Genomic DNA, 18,920 nt, shown 5'->3' with positions numbered 1-18,920 from the left:
AAACAATTTATGATTATAATTTCATTTGATCTCCTCAATAACTCTGGGTGGCGATTGCTGTTATTATCCCCAATTTACAGAGGAGAAAACTGGAACAAACAGGGGTTAAGTGATTTGTCCAAATACTCACTACGGTTATCCTAAGGCCTTGATCAGATTGGAGTAACAGCTACAGAGGTATGTCCAGGGCCCCTCCTCTGAGAGAAAACACTGCAAAACTTCTGATGTGAGGGCAGATTGGGATGACAGCCAGACCAGGAGAAAAGATCAGAGGCTGTTGCTGGTTTTTACTAATATGAAATTGTCCAATATTAATCTTTAAAGATTTAAAAATCCAATAGTTACTGCATTTTTAAAAAAGACTTCAAAGAAGAGGATACATTATATTAGCTATTTAGTTCATAAAATGAATCCACTTTTAATTAATGTTTATTGAGAAACTACTGTGTGGGGAAAAAAAGAATAAAAGAAATTACTGTGTGGAAAGTACATTGCTAGGTAAAATGGAAGAATAGATCAAGATTTTAAAAAAGCAATGCCTCTGCTTTTGAGGAGTTCAAATGTAGTCAGATGGAAGAGAAGAAAATAAAATCCAGATCTCCAAAGATTTTATTTTGCTTTCTTCCAGCTCTATCCTTCTGGTAACAAAATGAGAATTAATAAACAATAACATACAAACATTGAGATTAGTCAGGAAGGAGAGTTTTATTATCAAATGTCAACAATTCTACAAAAAACAACACGTTAGTACACATATTAATGTTAATCTAACTGTTTACCTTGTAAGGCTTTCAAAGCTTTGGGTAGACAGTACCTTAAGGTATCTCAAGTATTAAGAATTCTCTTTTCTGATCTTAAGTGCCAGTAGTCACTAGTTTTCACCTAAATTATGAACTTCCTCTTCCTACTGAAGTTAAAGGGTTGGCCATCTCTGGTTGGCTGAGGAGGGGATTTGTTTGGCTCTCCATTCAAGGTCATATGATGATCAAAAATAATGCTAAGTAAATAAAAATAGCAGCCACTAGCAGCCACATATGTTTGCATTCAAGCAAAAGGCAGAGGAGTTACTTAATGAAATATGTGCAATTAGTTTAATCAAACCTGGTTTCCTCTTTGGAGTTAGGTGATGCAACTTTACTACCTAACTGAACTATAGTGTCTAATATTGCACTTTTGTAGCATAAACACAGCTAAACACGGAGTGCTAACCACCACTGAGCCCTTGAGGCACTGTTCATATACTGTATCAGTGTTGTTTTAATCTCCTGTCTCAGTCTAATACAGTAATTATAGTTCTATGTCTGAGAAAGTTATAATTGTCAAATAATTAAGCTGTTTAAGAGAAGACAAACGTTTTATGGCTATTTTAGTATATACAAGCATTCATTACGGTTACAATTTATTGCTTCCTAGAATATAACATTCAGATGTTTCTACATTTCCAACATTAAAAACTACAATATGTTTTTGATTGAAGTCCAAAACAGTCAATAATGAAAAAGGTACAGATATAAAGTGTCCCATCTAAAGCCATGATGTTCAGCTATGGGTCAAACAGGAAATAAGTATTTTAGCTATTACTTTTTTGGTCTTCTGAGTGTTTTGGCCACTGGTTCAATATCACTAACAAGGGATTTTTTTTTTTTTTCAAAGAAGCTACACCTTTTTATTGTTATGCTTTCTTAAGTGTTCCTCCATATATTCCCTAAGACCAAAGTCTTAGGAAGTGGGGAGGGGTGGGGCTGGGAAAGAAGAAAGGAATCATTTCAATGTTTGGATTATAAGGCATTGTGGCAAAGAAGTCAGGAAAAATTCAAGTTATGCTTTTCTCTGTTCATAATTTGCTTAGTAGAAGGGATGAGGTGAGATGGTTCTTAGAGAAGACTAGAAAAAAACAAAAAATTAAATAAGACCTCCAAATCATTACTGATTCTTGGAGATAGTAGATTATGTTTTATTTCTCTTTTTGCTGTTAAGATCCTAAGAATTCCATATGGGCAATGCTTGAGATGCCACAGGATGTAAATCTCTGACTAAAAGGGAATAAGGACCTTGGATATCAAATTCACATTTTAAATGTCTATCTGTGATTAGCACAGAGCCAGGAGTGCTATATGCTGCTTGCAAAGGCAATAACATCTATAAGATTTGGCTTTGTTGGCTCAAGTTTTTACTCCACCAAAAAGTAGGGCCCCTGGTCCTTGTCAAAATGTGTTGCTGAGAATACTGCAGCCTGAATGTAAAACTCTCTCTGAAGTTTCCAAGAGTTCTCTGGTTTCTGAGGGTTTCAGGTCCACCTTAAATCTCTCAAACACTGTAAAAAGGAAGGAAGAAAAAAAAATCAGTATATTTTGGTTTTGAATCTTCTTAGTGATAACACATAATCCACTCTGTTAAACTGATTAATGAGTTCTTAGTAAGATCAGAACCAACTTCTGATTTCAGAATGTGTAAACATATTATACATACAACAAAATCATATGTAATAAGAGCCTCACAACAATGCCATGAATCGTATTGGCACAGATTTTCTTATCAGTAATAATGACAAAAATATTCTCACCTGTACAACGTGTATAATAGAACCTACCTCATAGGGTTGTTGTAAGGATCAAATGAGATCTTTGTAAATTTCTTAGTATAGTGCCTGACACAGTAAGCATTATATAAATATTAGATATTATTGTTAATAATATTATATCCAAACATCAAGAATGAAAAAAATTCATTTCAAGAAGCTTGGAATATATTTTACCAAAAAACAACTCAAATAATTTAAACAATTCAGGATGAAAACATAAACTTGAACATCTTGTAACTTTCACATTTAAAAGAAAGTCAAATGATAAAATTAGTAGAGGTAAAGATAAACAGTGTTTTAGAGATGAATTATCATTTCTGGATAACTTCCAAGATTATTTTGTTGCTGTTAGGTCAGTCCTTTTCTGTCAAGTTTGATTCTTCATAATCCCATTTGGGGTTTTCTTTGCAAAGACACTGGAGTGACTTGCCATTTCTTTCTCCAGCTCATTTTAAAGATGAGGAAACTGAGGTAAACTGGGTTAAGTGATTTGCCCAGGGTCAAACAACTATTAAATATCTGAAGACAGATTTGAACCTTCCTAACTCCAGGCTTGGCACTCTATCCACTGCACCACCTAATTGCCCTTCAAAATCACAGATTTCTTGTAAAATTTGCTTTAACAATCAGTTTTTAGACTTTTTAACAACAGCTGTTAGCACACTATTATCACCACAATTACCCTTGGAGATATCCTCATTTTACAATTGAGAAAATTGAAGCATTCATAGATAAAATGACTTGTCCAAGTTCACACAACTAGCTAATATCAGGCTACACTTGAATTCAGGTCCTTCTTTTTATAGACTTGGTGTTCCATCCACCAGGTCACCTAACTGCCCTGTGTGAAGTGATATGTTAAGTGATCATAAGATAGGCATTTATCCTATCCTAATAGCCAATATAAAGTTCACTTAAAAAAATTTACAGAGGAAAATGAATAAGCTACATGGCCTGTGATGCCTGCGCTAGCATCCAAGACAGCCCAGAATCAGCCGGAATCAAGATAAGCAAAAGTCCTTAGTCTTTATTCTTGGTCTTTAGATACAGGATTGAACAGGATGGAAGCAGAATCTCTGCGACCACCTTCTCCCTCATGTATGGCCAAAGTGTGACTCTGGCTCATCTTACTCCATCCCCTAGCCTCTCCTACAATCCTCTGTATATATCATTGAACCAGCACAGGATGGTGGGAAGGACCATTTTCCAAGCATATGCCCATAGAGTATTGTCCAATCAGTAATTAGCCCTAAGTGCTTGAACCGACCACAGTGCAATGACTCAAAGAGTTTCAGCCCTCTACACCGACCTATGAAACTTTTTAGCTAAGTGTGACTTTTAAAATATGAGATGACTATAATTTTAATTTTCAAGGAGTCATTTTCTTCCTTAAGATTCTGGATCATCTCTTCTAGTAGGTCAACTTTCTTTTTAATATTCTTCTTGTTTCTCTTGGATTGTTCTTATCACTATTTTATTTATTTATTTATCACTATATTATTATATTATTGTATCTTATCTTATCTTAATCACCTCTTATCATAGGGTGTGAGGGATGGGACCCAGGCCCTTCTTATTTTTTGAGCTTTGTCTTGAGTGCAATTTCTGACTCCTTTCCCTTCCTCCCCTCTAAGCCACAGCTAGCACAATATGCTAGAAATACTTTTGCTTCCTGATAACACTTCAATGGCTATAACCTTAAAATTTTTTTTTTCCTTTGGCCTGGAAAGGAAACTTAGAACTTTACTCTTTCATAAGAGTCTGCAGCCAGCCCCTCCTTGCCCTACTGCTTCTGCACTCAAGGTTATGTGCTGGTTCCATCATGTCTCAGATCTGGTTTCCCCTGTCAGCAGAAGCTATCTCAATCTTCTGTTCACTGTCCACACTGTCAGGGAGGTGAAAATTCCTACAGCTAAGGCTAAGGATACTCCCCAACCCAGCTACCCCAAAGGGCTAGTGCTTGTTGTTTCAGGGGAGCTAGCCTGGAGGAATCTACACTTTACTCAGGCCAACCCTCCATCCTGTCCCGAGATCTTTCTTCAGATCTTCTCCAGTTGTCCCAGGAGGATTATTGTTCTATCCAAAATCTTGTTTTATCTATTTGGTTGGTTTGTTTGTTTTTTGTTGTTCTCTGTTTATCCTGAGATACTACTTTGTCTTGTTTTTGGAGAAAATCTGGAAAGCTTAAAATTTTTTGACCTATACTGCCATCTTCCTAAAATCCTCTCATCAGAGCTTTCTATTTTTGGTGCTGAGGTAATTGGAGTTAAGTGATTTTCCCAGGGTCACACAACCAGAGAGCTGATATTTATGAGAAAGCTGTTAGGAAAATTTATTAGATGCACAGCAAATAGAGATAATGAAAGAATTCCCAAGAAAAAAGTTGAGAAATACATACAGACATGTTTCAATAAGATTCAAAATTTGACAAATTAGAGAGTATAACCTGCCTATATTGAGGCTTAATCAGAACCAATCAAAAGGCATAATTTTATTTTGCTTGTATGCATTTAAAAGAATGGGTACTTGTTTTTTTCACATTGCTTGCCCAGCTTCTATGAATGAAATTTTTTTGTTTTTTAAAAAAAGTCCAAATACATAAAATACAAAACTTCAGTACACTGTTTCATGTGCTATTTTAATTTTAATGCTGAAGTAACAAAAGTAATCTAAAAAGTTGACTCAAATATGTTTCATATTTCTATTGTTTCAGTACATCTTATTGTGAAAGACCCCTTTGATAAAGAATCATTTGCTTCTTGAACAAGTCAATGGTTTTAATGGCATAGAGTAAATTGAATATTAGTTATTTTAAATTTTTTGCTTTTCACTCTGCCAACAAGCAACTTATAAATTGTGTTAAAAATTACTGTTTCTTTAACAGAGATAAAGAAGAAAATTTTGCCTTGATTGCCTGTAACAGCTACACAAGGCACAAAACAGTGTAACACAATATATATGAATATCAGCTAATACTTTTTTGCCTTATTTGATGTTTTTTTTCCCCTCTACATTTATACAATATAAAACCAGTGGATATATAGCCTCCAAACTCAAATTGGAGACCTTCCTATAGCATATTTGAAGAGCTGCTTTTTTCCCCCCTTGCCCCAGAATCTCTTGCCATTTACTTAATTCAAACTGAGCAAGGTATTATGTCAAGCACCAAGGACAAAAAGGAAAAAAAAAGCAAAAACCATTTTTTTGCCTATATGAAGAGTAAAGTATATAAAAGGATTAGTGAATATAAAGTAATTTGAGGAGCTGGGGGAGACTAACAACTTATGAGGTGGGAGAAATGGAAGAGGAGTTGCATAGGAGGTGTCACGTGTTCAGCTTTGAATGATGGTAAGGATTCTGAGAGAAAAGATGTGTTCTAAGCATGGAGAGATCCTGTAAAAAAGGCACAGAAAGGAAAAAAGGAAGGTGAATTTCAGGGAACAGCAAGCTGGTGTATGTAACTCAGGCTGTGTAATGAGTAATAATCTTTAGGTTCTTATAACAAGAATTTGGAGCCAGATTATGGGGAATTTGAAATATTAGGTAGGAAACTGCATTTTGTGGCAGAGACAATAGAAAGCTACTGAAAATTGTTGAATACAGGAGGAATTTGTCAGACCTGAACTTTAGGAGGAATTTATAACTTGCTCAATAATTATATTTATGAAAAATGTAAAACAAAGCTTTACTTCAATAAAACATAACTCATTTTTATGATTCACTTTTTCTATTTTTCTATAAAAGTTGCAGATTCCACCAATCTAGAAGAATGCTTCCATTTGAAGTTCTCTTTCTTTAGACTCTATACTTCTCAACATTCTTAAAAGAGTTCTATTAAAGTCAAACTTTATAGAGGGTTGAGAATTTGACAACTAACATCATTTCCTCAATTATTCTCCTTCATTTTAATTCCCCAAACATCACATCCCCCTTTGTATCATCTGTAACCCCTTCTAACCCCCTTTCAGCTTCCTTTTTTATATTATCTTCCTTCATTAAAGTACAATTCCCAGTGGAGAGGGACTGTTTTTCTATTAATAGAATGTTTGGTATATGCTTTAAAATGTTTATTGACTGAGAGGGCAGTGTTGACCCTTTGAGTAGGTTGTCATAATTCAACAAGTTAGTCAATTCTATTCAACAGTTTACAGAGTCTAGTGTTGCTACTCAGCAGTGTGCATTAGAACCCAAAGGACTACAACGTACTGGTTTACCATCAGTATGCTAAGTATGGTGATCTAAAATCAGGAAGCACTGTCAATCTTTTTTTCTGTCTGTCTGTCTGTCTCTCTCTCTCTCTCTCTCACACACACACACACACACACACACACCCTTTTCAACAGTGGAAATTTCAGAAGGTTGAAAATGTACTTCAGATGATCAAATTTGTCTATAATTTTGAGCCTAAAGAATGAGTTGCCAGGAAAGTGTGTGTGGGGTTTTTTGGAGGGCAATTATCAAGATTGTAGAAAAGATAGTGATAGCAATGGGAAAGCAATAATTAAAACATTCCTCTATTCATATTAGGTTTCACAGAGTTCATACTAGAAAATATGTTTTCCCCCCATTAGTCTTGTATTAGAAACAGATCTAGATTTTCCAGGAGTTTATGGATTCTCAAAGCTTTATACATCATTAGAGAGATATTGAAATGAGATGGTGGATCAATGCTTGCTATGGAGACAGGAAGCCCTGAATTTGAATTTGGCATTAGACACCTATTAGCTTTGTAATACTGGACAAGGTTTTTAACTTTGTCTCTGGTTCCTTGTGTAAAATAGGGATAAAAATACCGCTTTTTCACAGGATTGTTGTAAAGATAGCATATGTAAAGTGCTTTTCAAACCTTAAATTCTGCATACAAATGGTAGCAGTTTTTATTATTAAGAGAAACTCAAACTATCTTTGATCATCACATATAAATGGAACCAATGAATGTGTTTGATCTTAATTTGTAACATTTTTAAACCTAATTTATAAAGGAGGTCAAATGCACAATTTGAAAAGAGCCTTGGAGAATAACCTAAAAATCTAATTTGTGAGAGGACACCAGATCCAACAAATCTGTGTATAAATAATCATAACTTAATTCATTTTAGGTTCCTACTTAAACTGAATTTTAATTGCCCATGGTACATTTTTAAGTAAAAGTAGGTGAATTAATTCTAATTTCTCAAATGTCTCACCTGCTATAATGACAAATAATTGTTCTGTAGAAGATTATTTGAAAAGGGGAGATGGACAAGAGGAAAGTATGAATGGGGTTAATGCCGTATGGCAGAGGTAAGAACTCAAAGAACACATTTAAGTAACGCAGCTAAGTGACATAGTGGGTAAAGCACAAGGCTTAGGAAGACTAATGAAATCTGGCCTCACATACTTCCTAGGTATGTGACCATGGATGAGTCACTTAACCCCTTTGGCCACAATTTCCACATCTGTAAAATGATAGAGAGAAGAAAATCACAAACTACTGCAATATCTTTGCCAATAAAGATCCAAATGGGGTCACAAAAAGTTGGACACAACTGAAAAACAACTTAACCATACCATAATATACTTGAAATATAAAACTACCTGGTGAAGTAAAATGGATAGAAAAAGAGGTAAAATCTCAGATTTGATTCCTCTGTTTTAATTCATTGAGGCAGCATAAACATACTGGACAGAGCTGTCCTTAAGCCAGGAAAACATGGTTCTTCAAAATCCACATCTGACATATTGCTGATGTGAACCTAAGAAAGTCGTGCAACCTCTTGGTTCCTCAGATAATTCTCTCAGAGTATAAGTTGCCTAAAAGGTGCCAACTTGCACTGATAGGAAGAATTTCCCCAGTTGAAAGTTCTCTATACCTACGAAATCATTATTGCAGTCTTCATTTCTTCCAACTCTAGCAATTATAAAAACAGCTTTACATTAACACTAGGTTACACCTTGTGTCACTCCTAATTCTGGGATTCTAGAATACTAGCTCTAAGTATATGTCCTTCTGACAGCAAATGGGAGTTTTTACCTAATTGTGCCTGATAAAAATAGCTCAGATTTATGTAATGCTTTAAAGTTTGCAAAATCTTTAACATACATTGTCCACCTTACTCATAACAACCATGTGATGTAGGTGTTATTATTATTCTATTTTACAGAGAAAATAATTGAGGTTCAGACAGTATGATTTGCCTAGGGACACACAATGAATTTTCTATGGAACAGGCAATATTCAAGTCTTCCTTGAGGTCTAGCACTTTATCTACTATGCCATAACTTTTTTTACATGAAGTCAAGATTCCCTGTGATGTCACATGGATGTTTCTAAATAACAGAACATCAAAATCTCAGAAAAACTAAAACAACAAGCAAAGAGGCTAAGGACACAAAATGATGGTCACAAGCAGGCTGCAGCATGTTACCAGTGACTCATGCAAAAAACAGAATAAAGGATATGGGCCCTTCGTCCCATGACCTCCTTCTGAAACTACTGACTTCTAGTCCCCTTCTTACTGCCAAATTCACCACCCACACCAATGATAGTTACTATTGCTTGCCACCAATCTATTAAAAGACTTCTCTAAATTATTAATAACCTTATCTCTAAATCTAGTGACCTTTCCCCTATTCTCATTCTCCATGACCTCTTCCTATACTATTTGAATAGAGCAATATAGTTTCTCCTTTTTGTTAATCCTCTTTCCTCCTTTGGCTATTATGATATCATATTTTCATGGTTCTCTTTTTATTGCATATTACTTTTACTTTATTTCACATATATATATATATATATGTATGTACATATATATATATGTATATATATAAATAACATCTATTTCTTCTCTTTCCTTCCATTATTCAACTTCTTATACCAAAAAAACAAAACAAAACAAAACAATCCTACCTATCTTGGACCTTCAAAGCCACTAAAATACTAGAAGATTAGAAAATCGCTATCTTTCATGAAACACAACCAGCTGTTGCCAAGTGGCTTACTAATTATGAACCTTGTATAACTGTATTTTCTTGATATTGTTTGGCCGTGTGTCTGACTCTTCATGACCCATGGACCACAGTACTCCAATACTGTTTGTGGGGTTTTCTTGGCAAAGATACTGGAGTGGAGATCCTCATTTCCTTCTCCAGTTTTATAAATAAATGGAAGCATACAGGGTTAAAAGACTTGCCTAGAGTCACACAGCAAGTAAGTGTCATGAGGCAGAATCTAAACTCAAGTTTTCCTGACATCAGGTCCAGCACTCCATCCAGTAAGCCACCTAGAGGGCTCCATATACTTGGCTCATAAATTAATACATGCTTAATATATGTATATTGAATTACTGATTTATAAGTACCCATCAGTAGAGGGCTTCCAGTGAGAATGGATGATGATTTGGTGAATGGGAATATTCAGAATCACAGAATCCAATTCATTTTCAAATAGAAATCAACCTTATATGAGATCTCCAATAAAGGACCACCCATTCTCTGCTTAAAGACCCCATGACTTCTATAGGCACACAGAGCATAGGATACTGCTAAATGTCTAACCTTTGGGGATCAAACAGAATGAGTTAATACTCCTTGCATTTAGCACAGTGTTTGTTATATAGTAAGCATTTAACAAATGCTTATTGACTGCCTTACCTTCCTGTGACTCACAAATCTAATTAGTAATTCTTTCAAAGCCACATGTTTTGCAAACTCTGGTTTGAAAGGACATTCTACAACAATTCCACAGATTTACAGGACCTGGAAGTACCTGGAGCTTGATAATAGGCTCCAAGTTTTCCTAAAGTCATGTTTTCAGCAATACTACATCCTCAAAGCTATCTGTATTATGTGACAGGAAATACCTACTTCATATTTCCAGAAATTTTACCAGACTCTTCTCCAATATGGACAATACAATTATCAGAAACAGAGGGATCAAATTTCAATCTTTTTTTTTTTTTATAGCAATAATAATCCAGCCTTTCTTTTCTTCCTCCTACAGCTTTAACTTGCTCATATCAAATAGTTTCATGAATCAAATAATTCAGATATTTGAAGAGTTCCTCTGAGGAAAGGAATAAGACTTATTTAGCTCAACCTAAGAGGGCAGCATTAGGAGAAGTATGGAGAAAAAACAGAAAGTGAATTCCATGAAAAGAAAAAATTTCCTATCAATTAGAGCTTTCACAAAAGAATAAGCTATCTCAAGAAAGGGTATCCCATCAGTAGAGAGCTTCCAGTGAGAATGGATGATGATTTGGTGAATGGGAATATTCAGAATCACAGAATCCAATTCATTTTCAAATAGAAGTCCCTTATATGAGACTTCCAATAAAGGACCACCCATTCTCTGCTTAAAGACCCCATGACCTCTTTAGGCACACAGAGCACAGGATATGCTAAATGTCTAAGGCTTTGGGGATCAAACAGAATAATTATTCAAATACTTGAACACAGTAGCTACAGTATCAATCCTATATCCTCTTTTTCAAGTTAAACACTGCTCATCTGGCACAATATCAAAGTCCCTCCCTATTCTGGTCTGAATGTTCCAACTTAATGATATTCTTCCTAAAATATAGCAATTACAAGTGAATAAAATACTCCAGAAATAGTTTCCCCCAAGGCAAAGAACAACTTGATAATCAACTTCCCAAACCTGGACACACTATTCCCCTTAATGCATCCTAAGATTTTGTTTGCTTTTTTTGACCAAAATAAGCACATTGTTGACTCACTTTGGGTTTTCTATGAATTAAAATCTCTAGATATTTTAAATAAATGGCTATCTATTCCTTATCCAAACTGTGATACTGATTCTTTGAACCAATCAGTAGAATTTTGCACTTTTAAATTTCATCTTATTCACTATTACTTCGGTTGAATGTTCTGGTCAGTTGAGATTGATGATCAGATAATATGTTGAAATTCTCTTCCCAGCTTTGTTTCATCTACATATACCTTTATCTAAATAATTTCTAAAACATTAAGCGGCACAAATTCATAAACAAAATCCTAAAATTCACCACTACATACCTCATTCCATCAAACCATTAAGGACTATTCTTTGTGGATCAAAGCATATTTTCATCTTTTTGTTTTTTTCTTGTGTCCCCCCCCCCACTTTTGGTCTGATTTTTCTTACACAACATGACAAATATGGAAATATGTTCAAAAGAATTGCACATATTTAATCTATATCAGATTTCTTGCTCTCTTGGGGAGAGGGGAAATAAGGAGAAAAATTTAGAACACAAAGTTTTACAAAAATGAGTGGTGAAAACTACCTTTACATGTACTTGGAAAAATAAAATACTATTTAAAAAATAACATTGCCCTAAAGATGAAAAAAATTTTTTAAAAGGACTATTTATAGGGTCTGAACATTAAACCAATACCAAAATACGCCTAATTATATTATTTGTCTAGCCTACATCTCTTCACTGTGTTCACAAGAGCAGTGTAAGATACTCTGCCAAATGTTTTGCTAAAAACTAGATGAACTATACCTATTGTTCTGCGTACTACATATCCTGGCTCTTTGCTTTTTCTCTAGCTGTCCTCTTATCTCTACAATACTTTCTCTCCTTGCTTCTACTTCTGGCTTCCTTTAAAACTCAGCTCAATACAGATTGAAAGAGAAGAACCAAGAGTGTTGTATACAATAACAACCTTTGTAACTGTGAATGACTAAGCTATTCTGAAAAATATAAACATTTCAATCTACGATGAAAGACTTATAAAGGAAAATACATGCTATCTTTCTCCAAAGAAAGAATTGTTATATGGAATTATGTATTTTATGTGTGTGTGTGTGTATTTGTATGTATTTGAAGGCTAATGTGAAGTTGGGAAGGAGTGAGAGAACTCAGAATTCAACATATTACAAACAAATAAAAATAAATATAAGATTTTTTTTCCCCGAGACAATTGAGGTTAAGTGACCTGCCTAGGATCACACAGCTAGTAAGTATTGTGTCTGAGGCTAGATTTGAACTCAGATCCTCCTGACTTCAGAGCTGGTGCTCTATCCACTGCACCACCTAGTTGCCCCACATAATTTTTTTTTAAAGACTCAGCTCATATCACTTTCTGCAGGATATCTTTCATGATTGCCAACCAGTTAGTGCTTCCCCTTGAAGATTACCTCCCATTTATATTGTATATATCTGGTGTATGTGATTGTTTTCTTGAGAAATGAATATGAGCTCCTTGAAGATGGGATTTTTTTTTTGCTTTGCTTTCTATTCCCAGCATTTAGCACAGTGTTTGTTATATAGTAAGCACTTAAGAAATGCTTATTGACTGCCTTACTTTCCTGTGATTTACAAATCTAATTAGTAATCCTTTCAAAAAAAAAAAAAAAAGGAATAAAAAATGAAATCGTATTCTTGATGTTCTTGATGAAATCATGCTGACTCATAGTGAATAAACATTTGTTAAGTGCCTACTATGTAACAGGTACTCTGTTAATCCTTGAAGATATAAAAAAGGGCAAAAGAGAGCTTCCCGCCCAAAAAGCTCACACTTTAGTGGAGAAGACAATATGAAAAACATGTAGATACAACCAAGGGATAAATGGGATAAATTGGAGATAATGAACAAATATAAGGCAGTTGGGGGTAGAATAATGCCCTTGATGAAACCACGCTTGGTCTTTGTGATTGCCACTCTTCTACATGTTCATGATACTTCACTTTAGTAACCTAAAATTTTGTCAAGAATCAAACTCACTGGCCAAGAGTTTGTACATTCCATGCATTCTGCTTTTACTGGTCCTTCTTCAATCCTGCACAACCTTGGCCTTTCACCATGAGTTGAAGTGATTTAGAAATCACATTTGCCAAATTTTTCAGTACCCAGAAGACAGTTCATTTTAATCTTGACTTGAATTCACTTAGGGCAGCTAGTTACTCTCTCACCACCTCCCCACTTACTTTTTTTTTTTTCTTTTCTAGTACTAAGATCCTTTTTGTAAAAAGAGAAAAGAGAGATAACATAAAAGATGAATAGCTCTTCCTTTTCTACCATCATCAACATCAGTCTATATCCCATAGATCAGGGCTCCTCAAACTTTTTAAATAGGGGGCCAGTTCAGTATCCCTCAGACTGTTGGAAGGCCAGACTATAGTAAAAACAAAAACTTTGTTTTGTGGGGCTTTAAATAAAGAAACTTCATAGCCCTGGATGAGGGGGGATAAACATCCTCAGCTGCTGCATCTGGCCCATGGCCGTAGTTTGAGGACCCCTGCCATATATCAATCCCATACCTTATTTGGCTCTCTTTAAAAGATTCATTTTGAATTCTGGTGCTCCTACTAGTATGCTTAGAAGATAATGCTGAGCTTTTGGAACTGTTGTCTATGACCTGCTCTTGATTCCATCTGCTAACAAGGGCCTAACTAGATGACTTTTGAAGTTCCTTCCAATTCTAGGATGTTATGAATAAGGTTCATCTAACTAATGTCTTCTTAGTATCTAACAAGGACAACCAAAAACAAAGTCCTGATTAATGAATTTTTAATCAAGCAACTCAATTATGCCAGGGAGAGAAAATGATAAAATAATTTATAGTTCCATTACATTTTAATGTTTTACTATGTACTTTCCTAATGAAAAAATCCCATAAGCAAATATATCCTCATTTTATAGATGAGGAAATTAAGACAATTAGATAAAGTGTGTTGCCCAGATTCATAAAGCTAGTATCAGAGCCAGGATCCAAAACCAAGTCTTCAGACTCTGAAGTCCAACATTTTTTCTATAAAACTAATCTAATTTCATTAGGTCATTTCTGCAATAAATCTCTAGACTTTTTGGGCTCAAATTTTTTCACACAGGATTCCTATTTCTTTTAGAGAATAGATTTAAAGTTAGAAAAAGTTTTGAAAAACATGGACAATTTTCCCTTTTTCTATCAATTTTTAGATATAAAGAAATATTTTAAAATGTACCATTACCAGAAAGAGAACCCTAGTACTGGTCAACATATAGAAGAATACAGAAACTTTGAAACATAAACAATTGTTACTCCATCAAAATACCTCCACATATAATCCTAAGAAGTAAAGGATTCTACACTACAATTACTAATGTTGATGATGAGTAACAGTGTATACTATAGTATAGTAGCCACAGAGTTAGCTTCAGAACCAAGAAGACCTAAATTCAAATTCCCACTACTGACACATTCAGCCTGCATAACCCTAGATGAATCAGTTAAAACTCCCAGTGCTCTTAGCAACTCTCTAAGACTCTTAAGATGCAGAAAAGGTTTTGATCTGCATTGATAGAAGGAATTCCCTAAAATAATCAAATCACAAGATCAGTCCTTATCCCTGTCATTAAAAGAATTTTACATTTATAAAGCACTTTAATACTGTAAACCATAAAGTTTTAGAAGTTTGCATGCCATTTTCACAGTAGCATTGTGAGATACAAAGAAGCAGTATTATTCTAATTTTCAGAAGAAAAAGCTGAGGCTCAGAAATATTAAATTATTTACTCAAAGTTCCATGGTTAGTCAATGGCAGAATCAAGATGCTAACCTAGATTTTCTGATTCTAAATACAATGCTATTTCTCTTATACTATAACTTCCCTTGAATTACAAAATAATTATAATCAATCTTCTCTAGCATTTTCCTTCCTGTTCCTTTTACTCTCAAACCCCTAACCCAATTTAGACCCAACTGACTTCTAGAAGACTTGTATTGTATCTTTGATGCTTGTATCTTATCTTTGATGCTTGATCTTTGTGAGAATAGTGTCTAGTATTTTTATTCTTATTTAAATTGTCACATCACACATCCTTACCTTCTTTTCTGAGGATGGTCTAACTGCTGGGGCCCTTAAATACAAACCCATTCTTTGGGCAGTATCCTTGCCTGGTCATTTGTGTGTACAACTCCATTCTCTGCTGCATACTAGAATGCAAGTTGAAACAGATAGGATCAAAAAAGGGACAATTTGTCATCACTGGATGTCCAGGACTCCACCTCCACCAGCATAACAATTTCTTCAACCTTAGTTAAAGGACATTGAGAGCCTTGGAAATTTAAATACAGTGGCTGGATCAGTCATTCCAAATCAGTGTTTAATCAGAGTTTGGAAGATAAAAGCTTCCAAATGAAGCTATTTTATTGGAAATTATCCAAGATCTGTCCTTGAAAAGTACTTTCAAAAAATTTTCTAAGGATGAATGATGTTTTTCACTGACATTGATCAAGAAGTTCCCTTCATCAAATGAACAAAATAAGGCACAATGGGACTAATAGCATCTCAAAGGCAGTTCTTCTACTGTAATAGTTCTCAAAGTGTGATCTGCAGACTCCTAAGTGTCCCAGAGACCCTTCAGGAGAGCTGAAGTGTCAAAATATACTTCTTAACAATGCTAAGATATAATTTGCCTATTAAAACATTACTCTTTTCCATCTATGTATTTGTGTCAAGCCAGTTTTTCTTCATATATTTTAAACAAAGTAATATATTGAAATAGATGGAATGCAGAAGCAGATGAGAATCTAGCCTATCATCTATTAAGGCAAACTATAGAGATCTGTTAAAAAAAAAAAAAAAAAAAAAAAAAAAGTTAAACAATGCCACTCTTTACAATAATTTTTTTAATTGTGGAAGGTTGTATTCATTAAAAGCATGTTATTTATGTTAACATGAAAAACAATTATCTTTAACAATTAATCAATATATTAAAATTTATCACTTTTAATTATGAATACTATAAATGTCAATGAGCTATTACCCATATAAATAAAACACCTTTAAGGTCCTTGATAATTTTCAAGAGTGTAAAGAGTTCCTGAAATCAAAAATAGTGGTCGTCTCTTTGTTGTAGAAGGATAGCTGTAAGGCATCTAACATGAACAATTAAACTTTGATGATTACTTGATGCCAAACACATGTGTCTAAGTGAAAGGACATCCTATTAAATGACCTATCTTTACACAAGTGAGGAAATTTAAAGAGCATAGGAAACATTAACCTTACTTCCTAAAAGGAAAAAATATTTTTGTCTGGCTAGAATGTTTATCAAAAGATTGTGATTAAATGTTACAGCTTCTTTGAAAAGAGAATAGAGACAGCCCTGGCCTATACAAATATAAAGCAAATATTGACAAGGAAGAAAATGATAAAGAATAAAAAAAGATATGTACATTATAGGGCAAGAGGTGAAGAAACCAGAATCTACAAGTTCATTTCAATGCCAAAGTGATAATCATATCTACCATAAGAATGTCTAGAACCAAGATATCTTTCTTCAAGATCAAGAATACTTTCAAGTCATTATACTAAGTGAAATAAATAAGTAGGGAAATAGAGAAAAGCAACAGGGTTCATTCACTGTATCCATCACTTCCTACTTATTATAGGAAAATTTAGTCTGCTCCCAGAAAGTTGATGACACAATTTTAGAGTAATAAGTGAGTCTCATTTTCATTTATTTTTGCTCACTAATCCAACAAATACCAAGCACTTGAAAAGCAGGTAGAAGAATATGGCTTCACTTAAGAATATCATTTGGCAAAATAAAGAGTGCCAGCCAGTTCTACTACAACTTTATGCCATATGCAAAAAATTGCCTAGAATTTTATCCAAAACAAATTCAAGGAGAAAATCTTGCAGATTATTACCATACTTGTATAATACACAATCTTCTAGTCACAATTCCAGATCACATAATAGTCTTTGGAAAATCTCCTTTTCCTGAAAATCTTGTATGAGACTAAAACTTTTTCCTTCAAATGGAATAAAACTCATTGGTGAAGGCACTATTCACTCTGATACACCTAAAAGTCCTTCCACCCCTTATGAATTCAAAAGTTGCTATTGCCAACCTTTTAGGAATTCCTGAATTTAGCCAGGTAACTGGGCTGATCCTCAAGAAGAAATAAAATATTCAACCTTATTATCAGCTTTTTCTAAACTGATCATTAGAGTTCACAATCCCCCAGAATAATTCTTGGAAAGCTAGAATCACCTCCACAGCATAAAGAAATGTGGTAGATGTGACTTTAAAAAAAAATTGCTAATTTATTGTCTGTTTAGTCACCAACTCTGTTTTGAATTCAATTTAAGAGTTGATTAATAATCCTATACTGCAAATTAATTAGGAAAATAATTAAAACAACTACTCCAAACTTGAAAGTATTCTAATCTAGACTTTAGGAATCAAGGAAATATTAATAGTAATCAAAATGCTCCTATGAAGAAGCTCAGGCATTTATCATTGAGTCTTATTTGTCCTTCTTTCTTGAAAATAACTTCAGGGAACTGATGCCATGACATGCAAGCAAGTTGGATTTAAATGAGGGTGGGCTATACAAAATCACCAGCCTCACTTTTCCCTCCAGAGTGATCTGGGCTCAGTGGCCAGAAATAGATCAGAACGACAGGAGATGGCCCTGGATGTAGCAGGAGATCTTGGCCTTTTTAAGCTAAGATCTTTAAGAAGTCTCAGTTTGACCAGGCAACATCCATTCAGTGATTAAAAATTGATAAGATGAATAAATAATGGTCTCTTTTACCTCATCAATAAGAAAAAGCCAATCTGGGATTGGCCAAAACAGAAACAATTGCTATTTACATTAATTCTGAATCAATCAGGGACAAATAATGAACAACTGGGATTTGACCTGGGAAAGAAAGAAAGGCTTTGTTGCCCAACTGTTTAGTATATTCAGGACTCACTGGGGCAGGTCTACTCACAGAGGTTTTTGTTTGTCCTTCATTTTCAAAGAGAATGATGACATCAGGAAGGTGATGCCATGCCATTCAAGTGAGTTGGATTTAAATAAGAGTGATCTGAGTCCAGTGGCAAGATATAGATCAGGATGACTGAAGATGACCTCAACATTTTCCTAATAAGCCCAAGTATCACTTCCTATAAGGATGATCACCAATCTAATTTTCAAATTAAAAAGTATTTGTTATTTATTCCTTCAACCAGTTTTTATCAGAGAACTTGACTTTCTTTAGGGGAAATAACAAAACCCAAGGACATTTTTCTTGTCAACATCTCCATTTGTATGCAAATCTCCTTCAAGTCTAGAAAGTAATGTCATCAGCTAAGGCAGCAAGGTAGCACTGTGAATTCCGTGTCAGGATTGGAGTCACAAAGATTCATTTTCATGAGTTCAAATCTGGCTTTGGACAAGCATTACCTGTGTGAATCTGGGCAAGTCACTTAATTATGTTTGTCTCAGTTTCCCATCTCTAAGATGGGCTGGGGAAGGAAATGGCAAACCATTTCAGTATCTTTGTCAAGAAAATCCCCAAAAAGGTCACAAAAAGTGGGACACAATTGAAATGCCTCAAAAAGATATTGTATGAGAGCTTGTACCATC

At 34.5% G+C, this 18,920-nt stretch overlaps 1 protein-coding gene across 3 annotated transcripts in view; it reads right to left on the bottom strand.

Moving 5' to 3' along the window:
• Nucleotides 1-1,634: 1,634 nt before the first annotated feature.
• The window catches only part of ESRP1 (epithelial splicing regulatory protein 1), a 93,921-nt gene continuing 76,635 nt past the window's right edge, over nucleotides 1,635-18,920 (bottom strand). For 2 of the 3 annotated variants that reach the window (XM_031946995.1, XM_031946996.1), the window contains exons 14-15: nucleotides 15,376-15,485; nucleotides 1,635-2,314 (exon numbers count right to left, since the gene is read on the bottom strand). In XM_031946995.1, the coding sequence (XP_031802855.1) occupies nucleotides 15,395-15,485 (91 nt within the window). In that variant the 3' untranslated portion in view covers nucleotides 1,635-2,314; nucleotides 15,376-15,394. The remainder of the gene's footprint in view (nucleotides 2,315-15,375; nucleotides 15,486-18,920) is intronic. The other variant, XM_031946997.1, reaches the window with a different exon arrangement.

Source organism: Sarcophilus harrisii, chromosome 1, assembly GCF_902635505.1.
Source record: "Sarcophilus harrisii chromosome 1, mSarHar1.11, whole genome shotgun sequence".
In the NCBI taxonomy this organism is placed as follows: Eukaryota; Metazoa; Chordata; class Mammalia; order Dasyuromorphia; family Dasyuridae; genus Sarcophilus; species Sarcophilus harrisii.
This window is presented reverse-complemented; position numbering and strand designations above follow the sequence as displayed.